Source organism: Aotus nancymaae, unplaced genomic scaffold, assembly GCF_030222135.1.
Source record: "Aotus nancymaae isolate 86718 unplaced genomic scaffold, 86718_ANA_hifiasm-v0.15.2.pri h1tg000014l, whole genome shotgun sequence".
NCBI lineage: Eukaryota > Metazoa > Chordata > Mammalia > Primates > Aotidae > Aotus > Aotus nancymaae.
Genome location: NW_026988425.1, coordinates 120,136,104 through 120,158,688, shown reverse-complemented (window position 1 = coordinate 120,158,688; position 22,585 = coordinate 120,136,104). Strand labels below are relative to the sequence as shown.

Genomic DNA, 22,585 nt, shown 5'->3' with positions numbered 1-22,585 from the left:
TATTTAGCTAGTTTACCTAAAGCATTTTGAAGAGGAAGAAGAAGCAGAAATAATTTCTTCTGGAGAAGGTGGAACAAAATCTATATCATAATCATCATCGTCAAATTCAATACATGGAACTTTCTCAGTAGAATGTAATTCAGCTTCTTCCACATTCTTCTTCTTTTCATTATTATCTACACAGTAAGACAGTTGACAAACATAGATTTGTTAACAACAAATGTGATAGAACAGGGCATGAGCGCTTAAGAGTGAGAGCTTCTGGCAGGTCAGAAAGGATTCGTACAATCACATCACTTTGTACGAATCCTCTCCCTTCACAAGCTAGTGCTGGCTTATTTATTCATAAATGATTATTATTGAGTCAACTGGATTAAGTCCAGTGAATGCTCAACTGAGGCCAAAGATTTGCTTAGGGATTTTCATGTCTGTCTCTGGTTAAATTAGGAAACACGTATTTGGTATCGACGTTTGTAGTTTTTAACTTTTCACTCATATTGAAATAAGGGTAAAGTGCAACAGGTGAGTCTGGTAATAGCACAAACATGGCTGCTTGTACAAACCATCTTTACCATAAAGTTTCCTAGCTATTTAAGTCTCTCTATTGGACTATGTGGGAAATCACAACCCAAATTGTAGTTCTCTACCTTTTAACAAATGTTCTCTTCAGAAACAGAAGCATTACTGATAAGACTATAGTTCAGCTTATCATCAATCACTTTTCAGTGCTCTCTCCCGCTAATAGTAACCTTAATGGGAGTCAGGTGTTTAAACATTTTACTCTCAAGTTTGCAACTGGTTCATAAGGTGGGTTACTTCCACATGTGGTTAATCTCAGTTACTATATTTTGGACGTTTAATAATTACAAGATCTAGCCAGGAAAAACTTTGAGTGTAATTTAAAATACTTTAATAGTGCAATTAGAGCACATTACCCATCAATATTAGGTGGCAACACGCCGTAAAGGAATTACAGTAGAAAGGCTTCGTTTCATTTTCCAATATACCACTAACCAGCATTTTAACCTCTATGGATCTTACAGTAGCATCCCCCTCATCCTCGGGAAATACGTGACAAGACCCCCAGCGGATGCCTGAAATCTTGGATAGTAGGTAACCCTATATGTATTATGTATTTTCTTATACATACACACCTATGATAGAGTTTAATTTATGAATTAAACATAGTAAAAGATGAACAACAATTAATGAAATAGCACAATTATAACAATATTTTGCAATGAAAGTTACATGACTGTGGTCTCTCTGGCTCAAAATATCTTACTGTACAGTACTCATCCTTCCTCCTGTAAAGATATAAGATGATAAAAAATGCCTACATGATGAGATGAAGCAAGGTGAATGATGTAGGCACTGTGATGTAAATGGAAAATCCCAGAAATAAACTAATTCCTAAGTTTTCAGTTTCAAGCTGTTTTGAGTAGCGTAATAAAATTTTGCCCTGCCCTGCTCTGTACCTGGGTTGCTGTGAATCACTTAGCAGGGGTCTCAGCAGACTGACTGTTGTGGTATCGCAGGGCAAAGTGCAAGAGAAGTGATGCAGTATTTTCGGAGCTTGGCTGGCTGCGGGTAACTGAAACCTCAGAATGTAAAGCTGCGGACAAGGGGAAGCTACCATATTTTCTTCATGTATGAAATCACAGAGTGATCCTGGAAACTGTATTAGCAGATGAAAACCCTCCAATTCATCAGTATGTCCTGCCTCAAAAACGTGGCCAACAGATTATTCAAAAAGCACCACTAAAGACCCTAACAACCTTAAGGACAAAAGCTGTATATATTCACGACTATTCCCAATGGCTAGCTTTGAATAAAAAAAACACAGTGAACATACTGAAGATAAAACAATTTTTACCTCTTTCATCTTCCAAATGAGTTTTCAAAGAGTCACTTTCCTGAGCATCTTCATTCATATGCACTTCAGCAATGGGGCCATCATCGATGCAAATCACATCGCTGCTGAACCATTCTGAGTCATCCTCCTGCTCCTTAGTCAAATCTATTTGCTTGCTTTTGGAGGAGGATGGAGGCAAATCAGCCTTTACTGTGTTTGTTGTACAAAGCTGGGCTTTAAAAAAGTTTCTCTTAGACTTTTTTGATTTCTGAGCAGTGCTTACTCTGACAAAGTGACTTTGGGGTGGTGTAACAAATGCTTTTGAAGTCCCAGAAGTATCAAAGTCATCCATATCATCCCAATCATTGATGGTACTTAAAGAATCTGGTGAAGAACTAAATTCTAATTTCTTGAAAGCAGTATCCCGGGATTTCTTTAGGGTTGGTGTGTTTTGGGTAGTGCATAAAACTTCCTTCGGAGTCTGCAAGAAATCTGGCAATAATGGTTTTGATCCAACTCTCTGTGTTTGCTGTCCTGCTGGAACATTTTTAAAGAAGTCCTTGCCCCTTTGCTGATCTGTGGTGTGGGGCAGAGTTTCACAGAAGGAAAAGTCTTCGGTGACATTAACATCTTTATTTCTTAATACAGGTGTTTTTGCTACAGACACATTAGTTACAGATACATTGTTATCTGAAGATGTTTTCTTTTTAAAAGTGAAACCGCTGAAAAATAATGGAAAAACTTGATTAGATGGATCCATTTTAACAAAACCCCCAACCCCACAAAACTGCAATTTTTTAAACTAATTTACACAAGTTATATTAATTGTATCCCAACTGAGCAAAGAATCCACCTCTCTCTGATTTTAAATTTATCAGGTAGCTTAAATTGTATTTGTTCTCTGGTCCTTCCCATTCAGAGGCTATTTGGTTTTGAGCGGCCATTCCCACTACTTTATTTCTCAGGCTAGTAATCCTCAGTTAACAACATCTCCAGAGCAGGGTGACAGCATAAATGAAAAAGGGAAGAGGCCGGGCACCGTGGCTCACGCCTGTAATCCCAGCACTTTGAGAGGGCAAGGCAGGTTGACTGCTTGAGGTCAGCAATTCAAGACCACCCTGGCCAACATGGTGAAACCCTGTCTCTACTAAAAATACAAAAAATTAGCTGGGCATAGTGGCATATGCCTGAAGTCCTAGCTACTCAGGAGGCTGAGGCAGGAGAATCACTTGAACCCAGGAGGTGGAGGTTGCAGTAAGCTGAGATTGTGCCATTGCATACCAGCCTGGGCAACAGAGTGAGACTCTGTCTCAAGAAAAACAAAACAAAACAAACAAAAAACAGATAAAGAAAAAGGGAAGAGACTAAAATGTGGCTACTTTTTGCTACTCTGATAAGAATTTCAAGGGGAAAAACAAGTTAAAAACTGCTAGTTCTGTTAAAATCTGCAGGACAAGTAAAAGAGGCGGGAATCATGGCTGTCTGCTGGATTTAATGATCTGAAAGTCAGTGGTGACTTCAAAGTCAGGCACCCAGAACAGAGTCTACAGCCTGGTAAGGGCATCGCAGATAATAGAAATTATTGTTCAATATCATTATAAGGGGTCTGGAGTACAGCATAGAGGAGAAGCAGAAATGGAGAGCTGTAGTTTCCTTATAAACTGTTCTTGGAATGGATATAAAATTATATTAAAATATTTAAGGAACACTTATTTGCCCAAGTTTACAAGATTAAGTATTCATTTGCTCAACAAATCTTTATTGAGCAAACATTATGTGCCAGGAACCAGGCAAAGGTGAGACACATCATTACCTGGTGCTGCTAAAACATACTCTACCATTAACTGGCAAAGTGGGAAAAAAATCAATGAATCTCTCAGTTTCATTTCCTCATTTGTAAAATGAGAGAGTTTAAAGAGAAGATATCTCATGTGTACAATATGGTAAGTTAGTGCCTATATGACAGCAAACCAATCAAAACACTTACGAAAATTTTGGTTTTGAAAGGCTTAATTTATTATTAAGTGCTCTGGCTGAGTGACGTTCCAGCTGCTCCTGTAGATTATTTTGAGGAACAGCAGCCATAATCCTAAAAAGTGAAGGGAAAAAACAATCAGTGGAGTTAGGTACTTTGCATTAATCACAACGTTTATTGAGGGGAGGAAGGACTTGATTCAAACAGGCATTGTTCCAACTGTGCCCAGAGTAATAAGACGTTTTTTTTTTTTTTTTCTGTCAATAGAGTGTTTTGACATTTACAACTAGTGACATTTGAAATATATAATCTTCAACTAACTGAAGGCTCACTTAAATAACAAAATAACCAGGTTTCCCCTCTCTTCCTCCACAATGCTAAAATAAGTACAAAAGACATTAGGGAAGGGATTATCAGGAAAGGGCTTTTAGAGAAATGGGACCTGGCCTAGAAGGATAAATGGAAGCTGGAAGGGAGCGAGGTGGGAAGAAATGATCAAAGCACACTGAAAGCCCAAAGAACAAATGAATAACTGAATTCTGCATGAGGGCAAAATTGGGGGAAAGGAGGAACAGCAGCACCAACGAGGGCAAAGGTTTACCAGCAAGATACTATGCTTCGTAATCATCTAGTTTCAGCCTAAAAGAATACGTTTACCAAGCACATTGTATTCCTATGTAACAAGCTGCGGTAATGCTGAGCTATAGCCCAGAATTACATACAGCTTCTGCCACCTCCAAATTACTGGGGCTAAAGGAAGATCCTAGCTGTACTCCATGCAGAGTAAAAAATCCTCACTTTAGCTGATAGTTATAACCCATAAGGCCTTTCCCCTATCTTTACCAGACATCTACTTTTATTTTACAGCACGTATCTCAGCAGGAAGGGTTAACAACAACATTAGATGATATTTGTAGATATGAAGTTTCGCATAAGTTGTGTTCCACTCATTAACCTATATCTATTAACTATCTTGACTTTAGATAACAGTGAAAAGCAGAAAAATTTAGAAGAAACTAAGTTACACTCAACTGAGAAATCTTTATGTTTATAAGCATGATCTTAATACAGCTTCTGTCCCACCTTCTTCAGAAGGAATTATTTCTGCTGCTTCTTCCTCTTTAAAATGCTTTAGGTAATACAGTTAATGACTTAATAAACATTGAATAATTCACATTGGCATGAAAATTATATCTTGTTACCTCCAAAAAAAGTAGATGGAAGGAATGAATCTCTACATACCTATCACCCAGATTCAACAATTATCAACTCATTCAATATTGTTTCAGCTATACATATACCCTGAGGTCTTTACTCCACCATTTTGGAAGCTCATCTCCCCAAACGGTGAGATTTAGATTCTGTTATTACTTCTGTCATTTATTAGCAGGAATACTTTTTTTTTGTTTGTTTTCTTTCTGAGACAGGGTCTTGATCTGTTGCCCAGGCTGGAGTCCACTGGTTCAATCACAGCTCACTGCAGCCTTGACCTCTTGGGCTCAAGCTTCCTGAGTATCTGGGACCACAGGTGTGCACTACCACAACCAGCTAATTTTTAAATTTTTGGTAAAGACAGGGTCTCACCATGTTGCCTAGACTGGTCTCAAACTCCTGAGCTCAAGTCATTCTCCCACCTCAGACTCCCACAGTGTTGGGATTATAGGTGTCAGCCATGCCTAGACAGCTGGAAGACTTTTATCATAAGTTTCAAAATAATGATGCAGTACACTAAAAGCCCATACTTCACTACTATACAATATATGCACTTGGCTGGGCGCAGTGGCTCATGCCTATAGTCCCAGCACTTTGAGAGGCTGAGGCAGGCAGATCGTTTGAGCCCAGGAGTGTGAGACCAGGCTGGGCAACATGGCAAAACCGTGTCTCTACAAAAACTACAAAAAAATTAGCCTAGTGTGGTTGTGCAGGCCTGTGGCTGCTGCTACTCAGGAGGCTGAGGTGGGAAGACTGCTTGAGCCTGGGGGGCAGAGGTTGCAGTGAGCTAAGATTGTGCCACTGTACTCCAGCCTGGGCAACTGAGCAAGATGCTGTTTCAAAAACAACAACAACGACAACAAAAAGAAGTCTACACTTGAATCCCTTAAATATATTATATATATTAAGTATATATAACAAATAAATGATATTCATTCTTTTACCACCTTCAAATAGTGATGAATTTTTTTTCAGTGTCATTATGAACTCATGAATTAAGCATATTAGGTGTGTTTCAACCTAATACAGTTATCCTCCTTACTGATTCTCAAATCGATTCACGTTTGGCCAGTGGGAGCCTTTCCAGGTGGGCTCTTTAGTCCTTAAGACTTAATCTTATTCATCATTGAGCGCTTCCTTCCTATATGGCATGAAAAGATGTTCCAGACTCACTTTGTGCATTTTTGTTACACCAGATTTGGAATCAGCCATTTCCTCAAGCACCCCTAATTCTTGTTTTCTTTTCTTTTTGAGACAAGGACTCATTTTGTGGACTAGGCTGGAGTGCAGTGGTGGCTCACTTCAACCTCCGCCTCCCCAGCTGGTGTTCCTCCCACCTCAGCTTCCCACAGAGCTGGACCACAGGCGCACACCACAATGCCCTGCTAATTTTTTTGTATTTTTGGTAGAGATGGGCTTTCGCCATGTTGTCCAGGCTAGTCTCAGACTCCTGTGCTCAAGGGATCCGCCTGCCTTTGCCTCCCAAAGTGCTGGGATTGCAGGCCTGAGCCACCGTGACCAGCCTACCCGATTCTTTTTAAAGGAGAATATTTTAAGAGCATAATCTGCATTTCCTAGGGTGCCTCCCCATTTTGAATCCAGTTTAAAAGTATTGATCTTTTATTGGGGTATCCTCTCTCCAAGGTGCTTTACAATGTGGAAGTCTTTCCCACATCAATAAATGTGAACTGATAAAAGAGTGAAGTCAGACTACTGCCCTCTCAGAATTTCAACATCAACAAAGTAGACTCCTGACAAGGAGGCAGAGTTATACAGATCTTCAGTCTTATGACCCTAAGCAGAACAAAGTGGTCCATGCCATCATTACTTACCCTTTTCCACATTCCTGCCATGACTTATTTATTTTTGGATCAAAACCAGCCATGGATTCTAATAACAGAGATTGCCTACATTATTCCACAGCATGGTTTTATATGTTTATTTAGCCATCCCAAGAGTATGACTGTTTGATTAACTATTTTATAACTACAGTGATTACATTATGGATTCACAGCTAGCATGCAGTCAGCCTGCTTTTAAAATGCACTGCTCTTTGGTTATTCCTCGCAAAGTAGTACCCTCCAGCCAGAATCATATTCTGAAGCATGGTAATGAGTACATAATTTTCTTACTCAAAATCCTCAGTGGGAATACTTTCAAGAAGTTGATGAGTGAGGAGTACTAAGAACCATAAGGTCTACATATTCCATTAAAATATAATTAAAATTGTTTGACAGAAAAAGACAATTGTTCACCAACATTCCTGTAGTTTCAGCTACTCAGGAGGCTGAGGCAGGAGGACTGCCTGAGCCCAGGAGTTCAGGGTTATAGTGCACTATGCTCACACCTGTAAACAGCCGCTGCACTAGAGCCTGGGCAACAGCGTGAGACCCCATCTCTTAAAAAAACATATTGTTCATCCACAATGACAAAGATCAGTGATAAAGGACAAAAATTAACTGAAAACAAATAAACTGAGGCTAGTGAAGTTTCACAATATTAAAAAAAAAATTTCTGGGTGCAATGAGCACGCAGAAACTAAAAAAATAAACCTATGAATTAGAATTACCACAAGTTCAATCTGGAAAATGATTAAAATTTTCTCCTACATATATGAAAGAAGTTATCATGACATTACAAAACAATATAAATAAGCAGGCCAGGAGTGGTGGCTCATGCCTGTAATCCCAGCACTTTAGGAGGCTGAGGTGGGAGGATGGCCTGAGCCCAGGAGGTTGAGACTAGCCTGGGCAACATAGGGAAATCCCGTTTTTAGCCAGGCACGGTGGCACACGCTTACAGTACCAGCTACTCAGGGAGGCTAATGCGGGAGGATCCCTGGAGCCCAGAAGTTCGAGGCTGCAGTAAGCAATGACTGTGCCACTGCTCCAGCCTGGGTGACAGTGAGACCCCGTGTTAAAAAACAAAAAAGTCACAGAAAATGTAAGCTTCAATTATTACCTTTAAAACTGGCTATTAAGAATTGTTCACATAGGCTGGGCATGGTGGCTCACACCTGTGAAGCCAAAGCGGGAGGATCACTAGAGCCCAGGAGTTGGAGAGCATCCTGGGCAACAAGTTAAGACCTGTCTCCACAAAAATACAAAAATTAGCTGGGTGTGATGGCACATGCCTGTAGTCCCAGCTATTCGGGAGGCGGAGGTAAGAAGGGTCGCTTGAGCCGGGGAGGTCAAGGTTGCAGTGAGCCATGATCATCCCACTGCACTCCAGCGTAGGCGACAGAGGGAGAGACCCTGTCTCAAAAAAAAAAAGAATAAAAGTAAACATAATAAACCTAAAAAAAAAAACCAAAAACCAAAGAGACATGGGATGGAGGAAAACAGTCAAAAAAAAAAAAAAAAAGAATGTCTTTTCTTTGAAATAAATCACACTAAAGTTATTGATTGGGGTCTATCAAAATTAAGACTAGGTCAAACCTTACTTTTATTCATTTTGTTGTCAGAAGATGGCTATTTCAGTCTATCAAGGGATAGACTGCCAAAAAGACTACTCTAAGACATTCAGTGCCAAGTAACATGTAGATGTTTCTGTTTTCAGTCTTCTGCTAAAAGTGGAGATTTTAGAGGGTGGTTTCTGAAAAACAGAGCCTCACTCTGTAAGCCTCACTCAGTGACTGTTCACAGGGGAGGAGTTACTTTCCCTGGGGCAAAGGTGGTGAGCCTAACTAAGAACAATCGTAACCTTATGAACCTCAACTTCACCTTAACTGGGGCAAGCAACTTTCTGTTCTCTGATAAAATTAAACATCAAACACAATTTCTAGACAAAGAGAGATTTTTGACAGAATTTTATGTCATATGTTCTCTTCGTTCATTGTGTCCTGAATTTCTTGATTCATATATATAGAATCATACAGTATGTATTATCAATGCATTTTTGAAAAGGCATCTAATAAAACTCAAGCCGTTTCTAACAAACACATTAAAACACAAAATTACAAGTACTTAAAACCCAGACAACAAATACCCTATATTTTACACTTGGTTGAATCCATTAAAAACAACAGCAAAAACAATATTGTTCTCTCATTTTCACTCCTATATTGGATTCTCTTGCCAATGCAAAAATATTCAAAAAAGAAAATACTAGAAGAGATGAGATTATCATTACATGTAGACAACTTGATTATACACCAACACAATCCAAAGAAAATCAGTCACAACAATAGATAATTAGAACTTCAGAAAAGTGGTTAAAGATAAATATAGCTTACACATAGGGTAAAATCTCAGACCCTTCATAGTTTCTGACTTAATAGATGCATACACACAGAGATAAAGAAAACAGATGGAAAAATGAGAAGTTAAGAGACATGGAAGACAGAGTAAGAAAGTCTAACATAAATCTAGCCAGAGTTCCAGAAGATAAAATAGGGAAGAATTAATATTTGAAAAGATAACAGCTGGGACTTTTCCAGGACTAATTAAAGACACTAACCTTCAGATTTGAGAAAGTCAACAAATTCCAAGCAGAGGTAAAAAGAAATCCACACCAAAATATATCACTGTGTACCATATGGACAAAAAATCAATTTCTCTTTAACAAAAATGAAAATCAGAAGACAGTGGAATGATATCTTCAATGTGCTGATAGAAAATAACCCAGAATTCTTTTCTCAGAAAAAATATCCTTCACATATCAAGGGCCCTGAATTGTACACTAAGTTTTTAAAGGTGAATTTCATGGTATATAAATTGTATCTCAATAAAGCTGTCATTATTTATTTATTTATTTCTGAGATGGAGTTCCACTCTTGTTGACCAGGCTGGAGTGCAATGGCATGATCTCAGCTCACTGCAACCTCTGCCTCCTGGATTCAAGTGATTCCCCTGACTCAGCCTCCCAAGTAGCTGGGATTACAGGCATGTGCCACCACACCCGGCTAATTTTTATATTTTTAGTAGAGATGGGGTTCTCCTTGTTGGTCAGGCTGGTCTCGAACACCCAACCTTAGGTGATCCGCCCGCCTTGGCCTCCCAAAGTGCTGGGATTACAGGTGTGAGCCACCACACCCAGCCTAAAGCTGTTATTTTTAAAAAGCAGCTATAATAAAAGCAACAGATAAGTGTTGGCAATGATGTGGGGAAATCAGAACCTTCATAAACTGCTGGTGGGATTCTAAAATGGCACAGCTGCTTTGGAAAACAGTCAGGCAGTACCTCAAAAAGAGAAACAGAGTCACCACATGTATTAGTCCATTTTCATACTGCTATGAAGATATACCTGAGAGTGGGTAATTTGTAAAGAAAAAGAGGTTTAATGGACTCACAGTTCCACATGGCTGGGGAGGCCTCATAATCATGGCAGAAGGCAGAGGAGGAGCAAAGGCACATCTTACATGGCGGCAAGCAAGAAAGTGTGTACAGGGGAACAGCCGTTTATAAAACCATCAAATCTCATAAGACTTACTCTCACAAGAACAACACAGGAAAAACCCACCCCCATGATTCAATTACCTCCCACTGGGTCCCTCCCATGACACATGGGGATTATGAGAGCCACAATTCAAGACGAGATCTGAGTGGGGACACAGGCAAACCATATCAGCATGTAACCCAGCAATTTCACTCCTAGCTATATATGCAAAAGAGTGAAAAATGGGTATTCAAAACAAATAGTTGTACACAAACATTCATAGGAGAATTATTCACAATAGTCAAATTTGGAAACCACTCAAATGTCCATCAACTGATGAATGGATAAATAATATGTGTATATCCATTCAACAAAATATTATTTGGCCATACAAAAGAATATGGTACTGACAAATGCTACAATAATGACGAGCCTTGAAACCATTATGTTAAGTGGAAGAATCCAGTCACAAAAGATGAACTAGTGTATGATTCCATTTATATGAAATGTTCAAGAATAGGCATATCCATGGATACAGAGTAGTTAGTGATTGCCTAGGGTTGTGAAAGATGAGAGAATTTGGGGATGATGGCAAGGGGTATGCAAGTTTCTTTGTGGGCTGATGAAAATGTTCTAACATTGATTGTGGTGATGGTTGCACAACTCTGTGAATATATTCAAAGCCAGTGGATTGTACAGTTTAATGGGTGAATATTATATGTGCAATGTATTTCAATAGAGCTGTCACTCAGGCCGGGTGCAGTAGCTCATGCCTGTAATCCCAGCCCTTTGGTAGGCTGAGCTGGGGGGATTGCTTGAGCCCAGGCGTTCGAGACCAGCCTGGGCAACATGGTGAAACCCTGTCTCTATAAAAAATACAAAAGATTAGCCAGGAATGGTGGATGCCTACTGTCCCAGCTACTTGGGAAGCTGAGGTAGGAGGACTGTTCAACCAGGAGGTCGAGGCTGTGGTGAGCTTCGACCTCCTGGCTGAACAGTTGAGTGTAATGATTTCACCATTACACTCTAGCCTGGATGACAGAGTGAGACCCTGTCTCAAAAAAATAAATAAATAAAAATTTAAAACCAATAAAGCTATTATTTAAAAAGCAACAAAAAATAAAGATATTTCCAGATTATAAAAAAACCAATAGTTAGCCATCAGCAGACTCAAAGTATGGGAATCACACTGTATTCATATTATAAGGGGAATCACACAGTATTTGCTTTTGGGACTGGCTAACTTCACTCAGCACAACGTCTTCAAGCTTTACCTATGTTGTGACATGTGTCAGAATTTCCTTCCTTTTGTGTGCAGTGGCAAGATCATAGATCAATGCAGCCTCAAACTCCTGAGCTCAAATGATCCTCCCACCTCTGCCTCCAGGAGTAGCTGGGATTACAGGTGCAAGGCACCATGCCAGGCTGCTTCCTTTCTAAGACTGAATAATATCAAACTGCAGATACGTACCACATTTTGCTTATCCATTCAAGGATATTAGGGTTGCTTCCACCTTTTGGCTATTGTGACTAATGCTATTATGGACCTGGGTATACAAATATCTTTTTGAGAATTGCTGAACAATATGGTAACTTTATTTTTAATTTTTAAGGTACCACCATACTATAAATAATGCATAAGGCTTTCCATTTTTCCACATCCTAATTTCTCCACATCCTCAGCAACAGTTGTTATTTTCTGGTTGTTTTGTTTTGTTTTATAATAGACATTCTAACAGGTGTGAGGTCTTATCCCCTGGGTTTGATTAGTCTTTTCATGTGCTTTTTGGCCGTTTGTATATCTTCTCTGGTGAAGTATCTATTCAAGTCCTTTCTCCATTTGCTAAATGGGTTATTTGCAGAGCTGTAGGAGTGTTTTGTTTTGTTTTAAGACAGGGTCTCACTCTGTCACCTAGGCTGGAGTGCAATGGCTCACGGCAGCCTTGACCTCCCGAGCTCAAGTGATCCTCCCACCTCAGCCTCCTGAGTAGCTGGAACCACAGCAGTGTACCACCACATCTGGCCAATTTTTAAATTTTTTATAGAGACAGGGTTTCACCACATTGCCCAGGCTGGTCTCCAACTCCTAGGCTCAAAAAATTCTCCCTCCTCAGCCTCCCAAAGTGCTGAGGAGTTCTTTATATATTCTGGGTATTAATCCTTTATCAAACATATCATTAATTGGAAGAATTTGAGGAAAACTGGGGTTAATTCTCCTTTAAATATTGGTTAGAAATAACCAGTGAGGCCATCTGGCCCTGAGCTTTTCTTTGTTGAGTGATTCCTGATTACTAATTCAATCTCCACACTAGTTACAGGTCTGTTCAGATTTTCTGTTTCTTCATGATTCAGTCTTGGTGGTTATGTGTTTTGAGGAATTTATCCATTTCATTTATGTTATCAAATTTGTCAGCATACAATTGCTCATAGTATTGTTGTATGTCTTTTTACTTCTGTAAATCAGTCATAATGTTCTCTTGTTTACATCTGATTTTAGTAATTTGTGTTATTTTTTCTTAGTTCATCTGGCTAAAGTTTTATCAATTTTTTGATCTTTTCAAAGAATCAATTCTGTTTTGTCAATTTCTCTGCTGTTTTTCTATTCTCTATTTTGTTTATCTCTGCCCTAATCTTTATTATTTCCTTTCTTCTGCTAGCTTTGGGTTTGGTTTGTTCTTTTTTCAGTTCCTTTAAATGTAAAGTTAGGTTGTTGATTTGAGATCTTTCTTTTCTAATGTAAGCATTTGTAGCTATAAATTTCCTTGCTAGTACTGCTTTCACTGTATTCCATGAGTTCTGGCATATTGTATTTTTCGTTTTCATTTGTCTCAAAACATACTTAATGTCTCTTGTTTTCTTCTTTAACCCATTGGTTCCAGTGTCCTTTAAAGTTCCCATCAGGCACTTTCTTATTACCCGGCACAATGTTCACAGTCTTTGTGTACTTTCCCTGCTTCAGCCACAGAATCACCATTTCCCCAAACAGCCCTGATGTCTTTTAATGAAAAAAATATATTTAAAATCTAAGATCTGACCACTAGATACAATCATTACTACTTGCATATCATTGATCCTAGGCCCTTTTAGTAGACAGATCTAGGAGATATAAACACATCTATCTATTTTTACATCTACATTTATATATCCATTGATCTATCCATCTATCATAAAACTCATGGAAAAGAAACCATCATATATATACTCATTTATTCAATCTGAAACTGCAGGAAGTAATTTCAAGTTGTTACACTCCTGTCACTAAAAAAACAAACCTACTAAGAAGAGTTCAAAATCCCATTGCATTTCTTTCTGTAGATTAGGGTACATATGACTTGATTGGTCAGGCCCACCTCACCTTTGTGGTTTGATTACATTAACGACCAATGTATTTGAATGATTACATTAATCATTTGAAATAAATTTATTAGTTTGTGTTTGTACTGTTCTTGTGGATTTGATTTTTGAATACAGAAAACATTTACATAGTTCTAAAAGTTAAAACTACATAAAAGTCTGTTTTTCCCCAAAGTTAAGTGTTCTCCCCACTCCATCCTTTGCCATCCACCTCCTGTGAGTTATTAATTTAGATAATTTCTGATTTATCTTTCCTGTTTTTCTTTTTGCAAAAATGAGGAGACATTAGAGTCTCATATTTTCCCTTCTTTCTTACATAAAACATAGTACACTGTATATACTCTTTCCATTTATATGTTAGAAATCACTCTATACCCATTTGTAAAGATTTTCCTCGTTCTTCTTTATAGCTGTACAGTACTCCATTGTGTAGATATTTATCAACAAATTTCCTGTATGGACATTTAAGGTATTCTCTGATATTTTACAGTTACAAATAATGCTGCAACAAATAACTTTATGCATTCATATTTCCCTATGGTTGAAAACATAAGGCCGAGCACGGCGCCTCACACCTGTAATCACAGTAATTTGGGAGGCCAAGGCAGGACTGCTTGAGTCCAGGAGTTCAAGACCAGCTTGGGCAACATGATGAGACTCCATCTCTATAAATAAATTTTTTTAAGTTAGTCAGGAGTGGTGGCATGCACTTGTGGTCCCAGTTACTCCAGAGGCCGACGTGGATCAATTGAGCCTGGGAGTTTGAGGCTGCAGTGAGCCAAGATCACACTACTGCACTTCAGCCTGGGCAACAGAGCAAGACAAGACCCTGTCTCAAAATAAAAAAAGAAAAAGAAAAAGAAAAGAAAATATATCTTTAGGGAATATTCCTACAAGTGGGATGGCTGGGTCAAAGGGGATACGCATGTGTAGTTCGCTGGATTGCCAAATTCTCCCTCAAAGGGGGTTTTACAAGTTTGCATTCCTCACAGCCTCACCAATGGTGCGTCTTGTGAAGATTTCTAATTAGTGCAGAGCTGATAGGTGAGAAATAGTATTTCGGTGCAGCTTTAAATTTACACTTCCTATTTTAGGTAACATTGAATGTTTTCTTCATATATTTAAGGATGGTTTTTAAATCTTTTTTAAAAATTGTATCTGCTCATATATTCTGTCTTTTTAAAAATCAAATGTTAGTATTTTTTTTCTCTCAATTTAGACTGGGGACAGTAGGTCTTTAAAATGTATTTTGCAAATTTTTTTCCTAGTTTCTTACCTATCTTTTAAATTTGCTTATGGTGTTTTTCATTTTTGTAATCAAGAGTTTGTTTTATAAAGTAGCCCATTTCCCCCCCTCTTTTATTGCTTTTCCTTACATCCAGGTTACAGAAAATTCATCTATGCATTCTTCTAGTAGGCACTTTAAAAAAAAATTAGGCCAGGTGCAGTGGCTCCCGTCTGTAATCCCAGCACTTTGGGAGGCCAAGGTGGGCGGATCAAATGAGGTCGGGAGTTCCAGGCCAGCCTGACCAACATCAAGAAACCCCATTGCTACTAAAAATACAAAATTAGCTGAGCATGGTAGTGCACCTGTAATCTCAGCTACTCAGGTGGCTGAGGCAGGAGAATTACTTGAACCCAGGAGGCAGAGGTTGAGGTGAGCCGAGATTGCAACACTGCACTCCAGTCTGGGCAACAAGAGGGAAACTCAGTCTCCAAAAAAAAAAAAAAAAAAAAAATACATATATATATATATATATATGGCTAACGAGTTGTCCCAGCACTATTTATTAAAAAGTCCATCTCTGCCCTAATAAATTCAGAACCACCCTTATCATATGCTAAATTTCTTTATGTGTTTAGGAGATAATTTCTTGACTTTCTATTCTATACCGTTGGTCTATACCACAATATTTTCATGATAGAAATTTTGTATGTTACAATATCTGGAAGTCTACTTTCTCTTTGTAGCTCTTCTCAGTGTTTTCCTAGCTATTCTTGTATGTTTATTTTTCTATATGAACTTTAGAATCAACTTGTCTAGTTCCAGGAAAAAAAAAAAAACCCTGTTGATATTGATACTGCATTAAATTTATATATTAACTTAGGTATAACTGGCCCTTCTATGATGTTGTTGTCCTATCTAGAAAACATTTTTTCTTTTTTTTGAGATGGAGTCTTGCTCTGTCGCCAGGCTGGAGTGCAATGGCTCGATCTTGGCTCACTGCAACCTCTGCTTTCTGGCTTTGAGTAATTCTCCTGCCTCAGCCTCCCAAGTACCTGGAATTACAGATGCGTACCACCATGCCTGGCTAATTTTTATATTTTTGTAGAGACAGGGTTTCACCATGTTGGCCAGGATGGTCTTGATTTCTTGACCTCGTGATCCACCCACCTTGGCCTCTGACAGTACTAGGATGACAGGCTTGAGCCACCTCACCCCACCAACAAACAATTTCTTTTCATTTGTTTAAGGCTACTTTTGTGTTATTTAGAAGTGTTTTAAAGATTCTTTCACTTAGGTTTTACATGTTTTTAAATTCCTAAATATTTTCTCTTTTTCTTGTTGCTGTAAATGGGATTTTACTCTCCATTATATATTCAAACTTGTTACTTGTGTATATGAAGACTACTGATTTTTGTATATTCTTATAAAATTCCTTTTTTGTTTGAGTTAATTTCATTATTGATTTTCTGCAGCATTCCAGATACACTCCCATATCATCTCCAAGTAGGGGCAGTATTATTTTTTATTTTCCAAATCTTGTGCCTGTAATTGATTTATCTAACTGCACTGGCTAAGTCCCCAGAACAATGTTAAATACAAGTGGAATTGGTGAGTATTTTTGCCTTTTTCTCAATCTTAGTAAAAATGCCTCTAGTATTTTCCTATTAGATAAAATACTGGCTTTATTCTGTTTGTGTGTGTATGTGTGTGTGTGTGTGAGAGAGAGAGAGAGAGAGAGAAAGAGAGAGAGAGACAGAGAGAGAGAGAGAAAGAGAAGAGAGGGAAGGAGGGAGAAAGAGAGAGAAAAAATACCATTATTAAGAAGTATTAATTAGTCAGGTGTGATACCTCATGACTGTAATCCCAGCACTTGGGAGACTGAGGTGGGCAGATCACCTGAGGTCAGGAGTTTGAGACCAGCCTAGCCAACATAGTGAAACCCTGTCTCTACTAAGAATACAAAAAAAAAAAAAAAATTCTTAAGTGACTGCAGTAGGCAGAATAATGTGACCACCACCACTATCACCGTCTCCCACACCCATCCAAAGATGTCTATATCCTGATCCTTGGATGTGAATATGCTTGATTACATGATAAAGGTGAATTACCATCAAATGGAATTAAGACTGCTGATAAACTGGCCTTAAAATAGGAAGATTATCCTGGACTAACCAGATGGACCCAATGTAATCACAAGTGTCTTTTTTTTTTTTTTGAGACGGAGTTTCGCTCTTGTTACCCAGGCTGGAGTGCAAGGGCGCGATCTTGGCTCACCGCAACCTCCGTCTCCTGGGTTCAAGCAATTCTCCTGCCTCAGTCTCCCGAGTAGCTGGGACTACAGGCATGCGCCACCATGCCCAGCTAATTTTTGTATTTTTAGTAGAGACGGGGTTTCACCATGTTGACCAGGATGGTCTCGATCTCTTGACCTCGTAATCCACCCATCTCGGCCTCCCAAAGTGCTGGGATTATAGGCGTGAGCCACCACGCCCGGCCCACAAGTGTCTTTTTAAGTGGAAGTGGAAATAAGATGACATCAGAGAGATGGCAACTTGAGGAGGACTCAAAGTTGCTAGCTTTGATAACAGAGGAGGAAAGCCAAGAGTCAAGGAATATGAATAGTCTCCAAAAGCTGAAAAGCGTCTAGGCTACTTGGGAGTCTGAGGCAGGAGAATCACTTGAACCTGGGAGGCGGAGGTTGCAGTGAGCTGAGATTGAGCCACTGCACTCCATCCTGGGCGACAGAGTGAGGCTCTGTCTCACAAGAAATAAAAAGCTGAATAGGGGAAGGAAATGGATTCTGCCCTAGAGCCTCCAGAAAGGAACTCAGCCTGCCAACACCTTGACTTTAGCCTAAAGAAACCCATTCAGACGTCTGAACTACAAAACTGTAAGATAATAAATCTATGTTGTTGTTTTTATTTTATTTGTTTTTATTTATTTTTATTTTTTGAGAGTTTCACTCATGTTGCCCAGGCTGGAGTGCAATGGCGCGATCTCGGCTCACTGCAACCTCTGTCTCCTGGGCTCAAGTGATTCTCCTGCTTCAGCCTCTTGAGGAGCTAGGATTACAGGTGTGTGCCACCATGCCTGGCTAATTTTTGTATATTTAGTAGACAGGGTTTTGGCATGCTGGCAGGCTGGTCTCAAACTCCTGACCTCAGGTGATCCACCCGCGTCAGCCTCCCAAAGTGCTGGGATTACAGGTGTAAGCCACCTTGTGTTGTTATTTTTAAACAGAGATGGGGCTCACTGTGTTGCCCAGGCTGGTCTCGAAATTCTGGGCTCCAGTGATCCTCCTATCTTGGTCTCCTGAAGTGCTGGAATTACAGGCATGAGCCACCGTTCTCGGCCTCTATGTTGTTTTAAGCCACTAAGTTAATGGTAATTTATTACAGCAGCTCTAGAAAACTAATACAGTGAGTTTAGAAAGACTGCTGGAGACAAGGTCAATATACAAAAATAAATTGTTTTTCTATATCACAAACAAACAAAAAAGAAAATGTCAGAAAACTTATTTACGATTATATAAAAAAATTTAAATACCCAGCCAGGCATGGTGGCTCATGCCTGTAATCCTAGCACTTTGGGAGGCCAAGGCAGATGGATCACTTGAGGTCAGGAGTTCAAGACCAACCTGGCCAACATAGTGAAACCCTGTCTCTACTAAAAATACAAAAATTAGCAGGGTGGTAGAAGCACATGTCTATAATCCCAGCTACTTGGGAGGCTAAGGAAGGAAAATCATTTAAGCCTGGGAGGCAGGGGTTGTGGTGAGCTGAGATCGTGCCACTGCTCTCTAGTCTGGGCAACAGAGTGAGACCCTTCCCCCGCCAAAAAAAAAAACTAAATACCCAAAATTACATCTAACAAACTATGTCCATGACATCTATTCAGAAAATTGGGCCAGGCACAGTGGCTCATGCCCATAATCCCAGCACTTTGGGAGGCCAAGGTAGGAGGATCACTTGAGCTCAGGAGTTTCAGAGCAGGCTGGGCAACACAGCAAAACCCTGTCTCTACAAAAATACAAAAATTAGTTGGTCATGGTGGCACATGCCTATAGTGCCAGCTACTTAGGAGGCTGAGGTGGGAGGATCACCTGAGCCCGGGAGGTTGATTGTAAGCTGTTACTTCACCACTCATTCTAGCCTGGGTGACACAGCAAGATCCTGTCTCAAAAAAAAGAAAAGAAAATTGTAAGTAATTAAGAGAAGTCAAGGAGGGAAGAAACAATCATATGAACCATATTCACATTGGAAGACAATATTGAGATGCTACTTCTCTCCAAATTGATCTATAACTTCATGCTTTCTAATCAAAATTCCAGCTTTTTTTTTCTGGAGGAATTTAATAGCTAAGTTCAATACTTTGCTAGAACTCATGGGACTCAACGTACAGCTGTATTCACGGCTAACATTTATTATATCAACACTTTAAGGATACACAGCCAGATCAGCAAGGGAAAAAAAAAAAACATCAGGTAGCATCTGTAGGAATTCACATGTAGGCTTCCAATGCTCTCTAACTCCTGAGAAAGTACATGCTCTCTCGGTGAAAATGCAGCTATGTGTATGCAATGTTTCTACCCAAAAGTAGCTGTTAGAGACTCAGAATCTAGGGTTCTTATTGGGAGCTGTTCACTTAGGCACCTTCCTCCCACCAAAACTTCAGACTCCAACAAGGAAACAGGTATTAGTGGCTACAGAGGGCAAAACAACCTGATTAATGTAGACAAGGTTTCAAAAGCCAAGTTCCCAGACACAACCAGGGACCAATTTTGCAAGGAGGCTTTTCTGAAGGTAACAGTTTCAGCCTGCTATATTAGCTCATTCACGTACAAGTTATGTCTATGAAATATAACATACAATAATTCATAATAGAAGATTTTTTAAAAATAGTACAAATCAAAACCACAATTAGAGCCAGGCACAGGGGCTCATGCCTTGAATCCTAGCACTTTAGGAGGCTGAGGTGGGAGGATCATTTGAGGCCAGGAGTTCAGGACCAGCCTGGACAACACAGCAAGACTCCGTCTCTACAAAAAATTTTTTAAATTAAAGAAAAAAAACAATAAAAAAAAACGAGGTATCATCCTACCTGCGTTAGGATAGCTATTATAAAAAAGACAGAAAATAAGAAATGCTGGTGAGGATGAAGAGAAAAGAGAACTCTTACACTTCCACTGCTGGTGGGAATGTAAACTAGTACAGCCACTATGGAGAATCGTACAGAAGTTCCTCCAACAACTACAAATAGACCTACCATATGATTCAGCAATCTCACTACTGAGTGCTTCTGCAAAGGAAAAGATGTCAGTATATCAAAGAGACATTTGCACTCCCATGCTTATTGCAGCACTATTCACAATAGCGAAGACATGGAATCAACCAAGTTGTTCAACAAGCGATGAAGTACATACACACAACAGAATACTATTCAGCCATTTAAAAAAATGAAATTCTTATAACTCTATCAAGACAGTTGAAGGTGAAAAAAAAATGAAATCCTGTTATTCACAGCAACATAGAACCTGAAGACATTAAGTGGAATAAAGAACGAAAAGTTAAATACCACATGCTCTCACTCATATGTGGAACCTAAAAAATGTTGCTCTCACAGAAGTAAAAAGTAGAACAGAGGACAATAGAGGCTGGGAAGGGTGGAGGGCATGGGGTAGGGAGAGATTTGTTAAAGAATACAAAATTGGCTGGGTGCAGGGGCTCATGCCTGTATTCCCTGTAGACAAGCGCTTTGGGAGGCCAAGGTGAGAGGATCACCTGAGGTCAGGAGTTCCAGGCCAGCCTGACCAACATGGCGAAACCCCATCTCTACTAAAAATAAAAAATTAGCCAGATGTGATGGTGCACACCTGTAATCCCAGCTACTCAGGAGGCTGAGGCATGATAATCTCTTGAACCCAGCAGGCAGAGGTTGCAGTGAGCCAAGATCACACCACTGCATTCCAGCCTCGGCAACAGGTGAGACTCCATCTCAAAACAACCAAACCAAATCAAACCAAACCAAACTTCCTCCGGGCAGGACAAAGGGGCTGGAGATTGACTTAATTGCCAATGGCCAATTATTTAATCAATCATGTCTGGGTAAGGACGCCTACATAAAAACCCAGAAGGATGAGGCTCGGGGGCTCCTGGGTTGGTGAGAACATGCAGAGATGGTGGGAGGCTGGTGTGCCTGGAGAGGGCCTGGAAGCACCATGCCCCTTCCCGCATACCTTGCACTGTATATCTCTTCCTACTGGCTGCTTCTGAGTTGTATCCTTTTACAATAAGCTGATAATCCAGTAAAGAAACTGTTTTGTGAGCTGAATATGGAACACTTACCATTTGTGACTGCAGTCTTAAGTGGGAGGTCTGGAGTAGGGGTGGACAGGGAGGACTGCACTAACTCCTGGCAGTTAGTATCAGAATTGAGCTAAACGTAGGACACCTAGTGTCTGCTAAAGAACTGAACTATTGTGGGGAAAAATCCACCACACATTTGGTGACAGAGGTGAAGAATTATTAGGTAGGTACAGAGTAGAGAGGAAATGGAGTTTTCTTTGCAGAGGTATACACAAAAGAATGAAATATTCAGCCTTTAAAAAGAAAAAAATCAACTAGGCGCTGTGGCTCATGCTTGTAATCCCAGCACTTTGGGAGGACAAGGTGGGAAGCTTGAGTCCAGGAGTTTGAGACCAGCCTAGGCAACACAGCGAGACCCAGTATCTACAAAAAATTAAAAAGTTAGCCATTCATGGTGGTGCACTCCTGTGGTCTCAGCTTCTCGGGAGGCTGAGGCAGGAGGATCACTTGAGCCCAGGAAAGGAGTTCAAGGCTGCAGTGAGCTATGATGATTCCACTGCACTCCAGCCTGGACAGCTGAGCAAAACCCTGTCTGAAAAATAATAAAATACAATAAAATTAAATAATAAAAATTTTTTAAAAAAGAAAATCCTGCAACATGAGATGATACAGATGAATCTTGAAGCCATTACACAAGGTGAAATAAGCCAGTCCCAGGAGGACAAATACCGCACGATCCCACTGCAATGAGGTATCTAAAATAGTCAAACTCATAGAAGAGAAGACGGACACAGTGGTTTCCAGGGCAGGGGCTTTCAGGAAACAGGGAGTTGTTAATCAAAAAGTATAAAGTTTCAGTAATGCAAAATGAATGCATTCTAGAGATCTGCTGTACAACCTTGTGGCTATTGCTACTATACATGTAAAACTCTGTTAAAAGGTTAAGAAAAACAACTTAAAAAAAATTTTTTTAGAGACAAGGCCTTGCTCTCCCAGGCTAGAATGCAGTGGTGCAATTACAGTTCACTGAAGCCTCAAACTCCCAGGCTCAAGTGATCCTCCCGCATCAGACTCTGAGAATCTGGAACTACAGGTGCATATCATCATGCTCAACTAATTTTTTTTTATTTTTTGTAGAGACAAGTCTCCCATTGTTGCCAGGCTGGTCTCGAACTCCTGGCCTCAAGAGATCTTTCTTCCTCAGCCTCCCAAAGTGCTGGGATTACAGAAGTGAGCTACCATGCCCAGCCAAAATTACTTTTAAATTAAAAAAAAAAAGA

The 22,585-nt window shown here is 39.7% G+C and overlaps 1 protein-coding gene across 2 annotated transcripts in view; it reads right to left on the bottom strand.

The window, feature by feature from the left end:
- Positions 1 to 22,585, bottom strand: part of BLM (BLM RecQ like helicase) — a 90,574-nt gene that overhangs the window by 61,881 nt on the left and 6,108 nt on the right. For both annotated transcript variants that reach the window (XM_064376274.1, XM_012463804.2), the window contains exons 2-4: positions 3,843 to 3,944; positions 1,877 to 2,577; positions 17 to 176 (exon numbers count right to left, since the gene is read on the bottom strand). In XM_064376274.1, coding sequence (XP_064232344.1) covers positions 17 to 176; positions 1,877 to 2,577; positions 3,843 to 3,940 — 959 coding nt within the window. In that variant the 5' untranslated portion in view covers positions 3,941 to 3,944. The remainder of the gene's footprint in view (positions 1 to 16; positions 177 to 1,876; positions 2,578 to 3,842; positions 3,945 to 22,585) is intronic.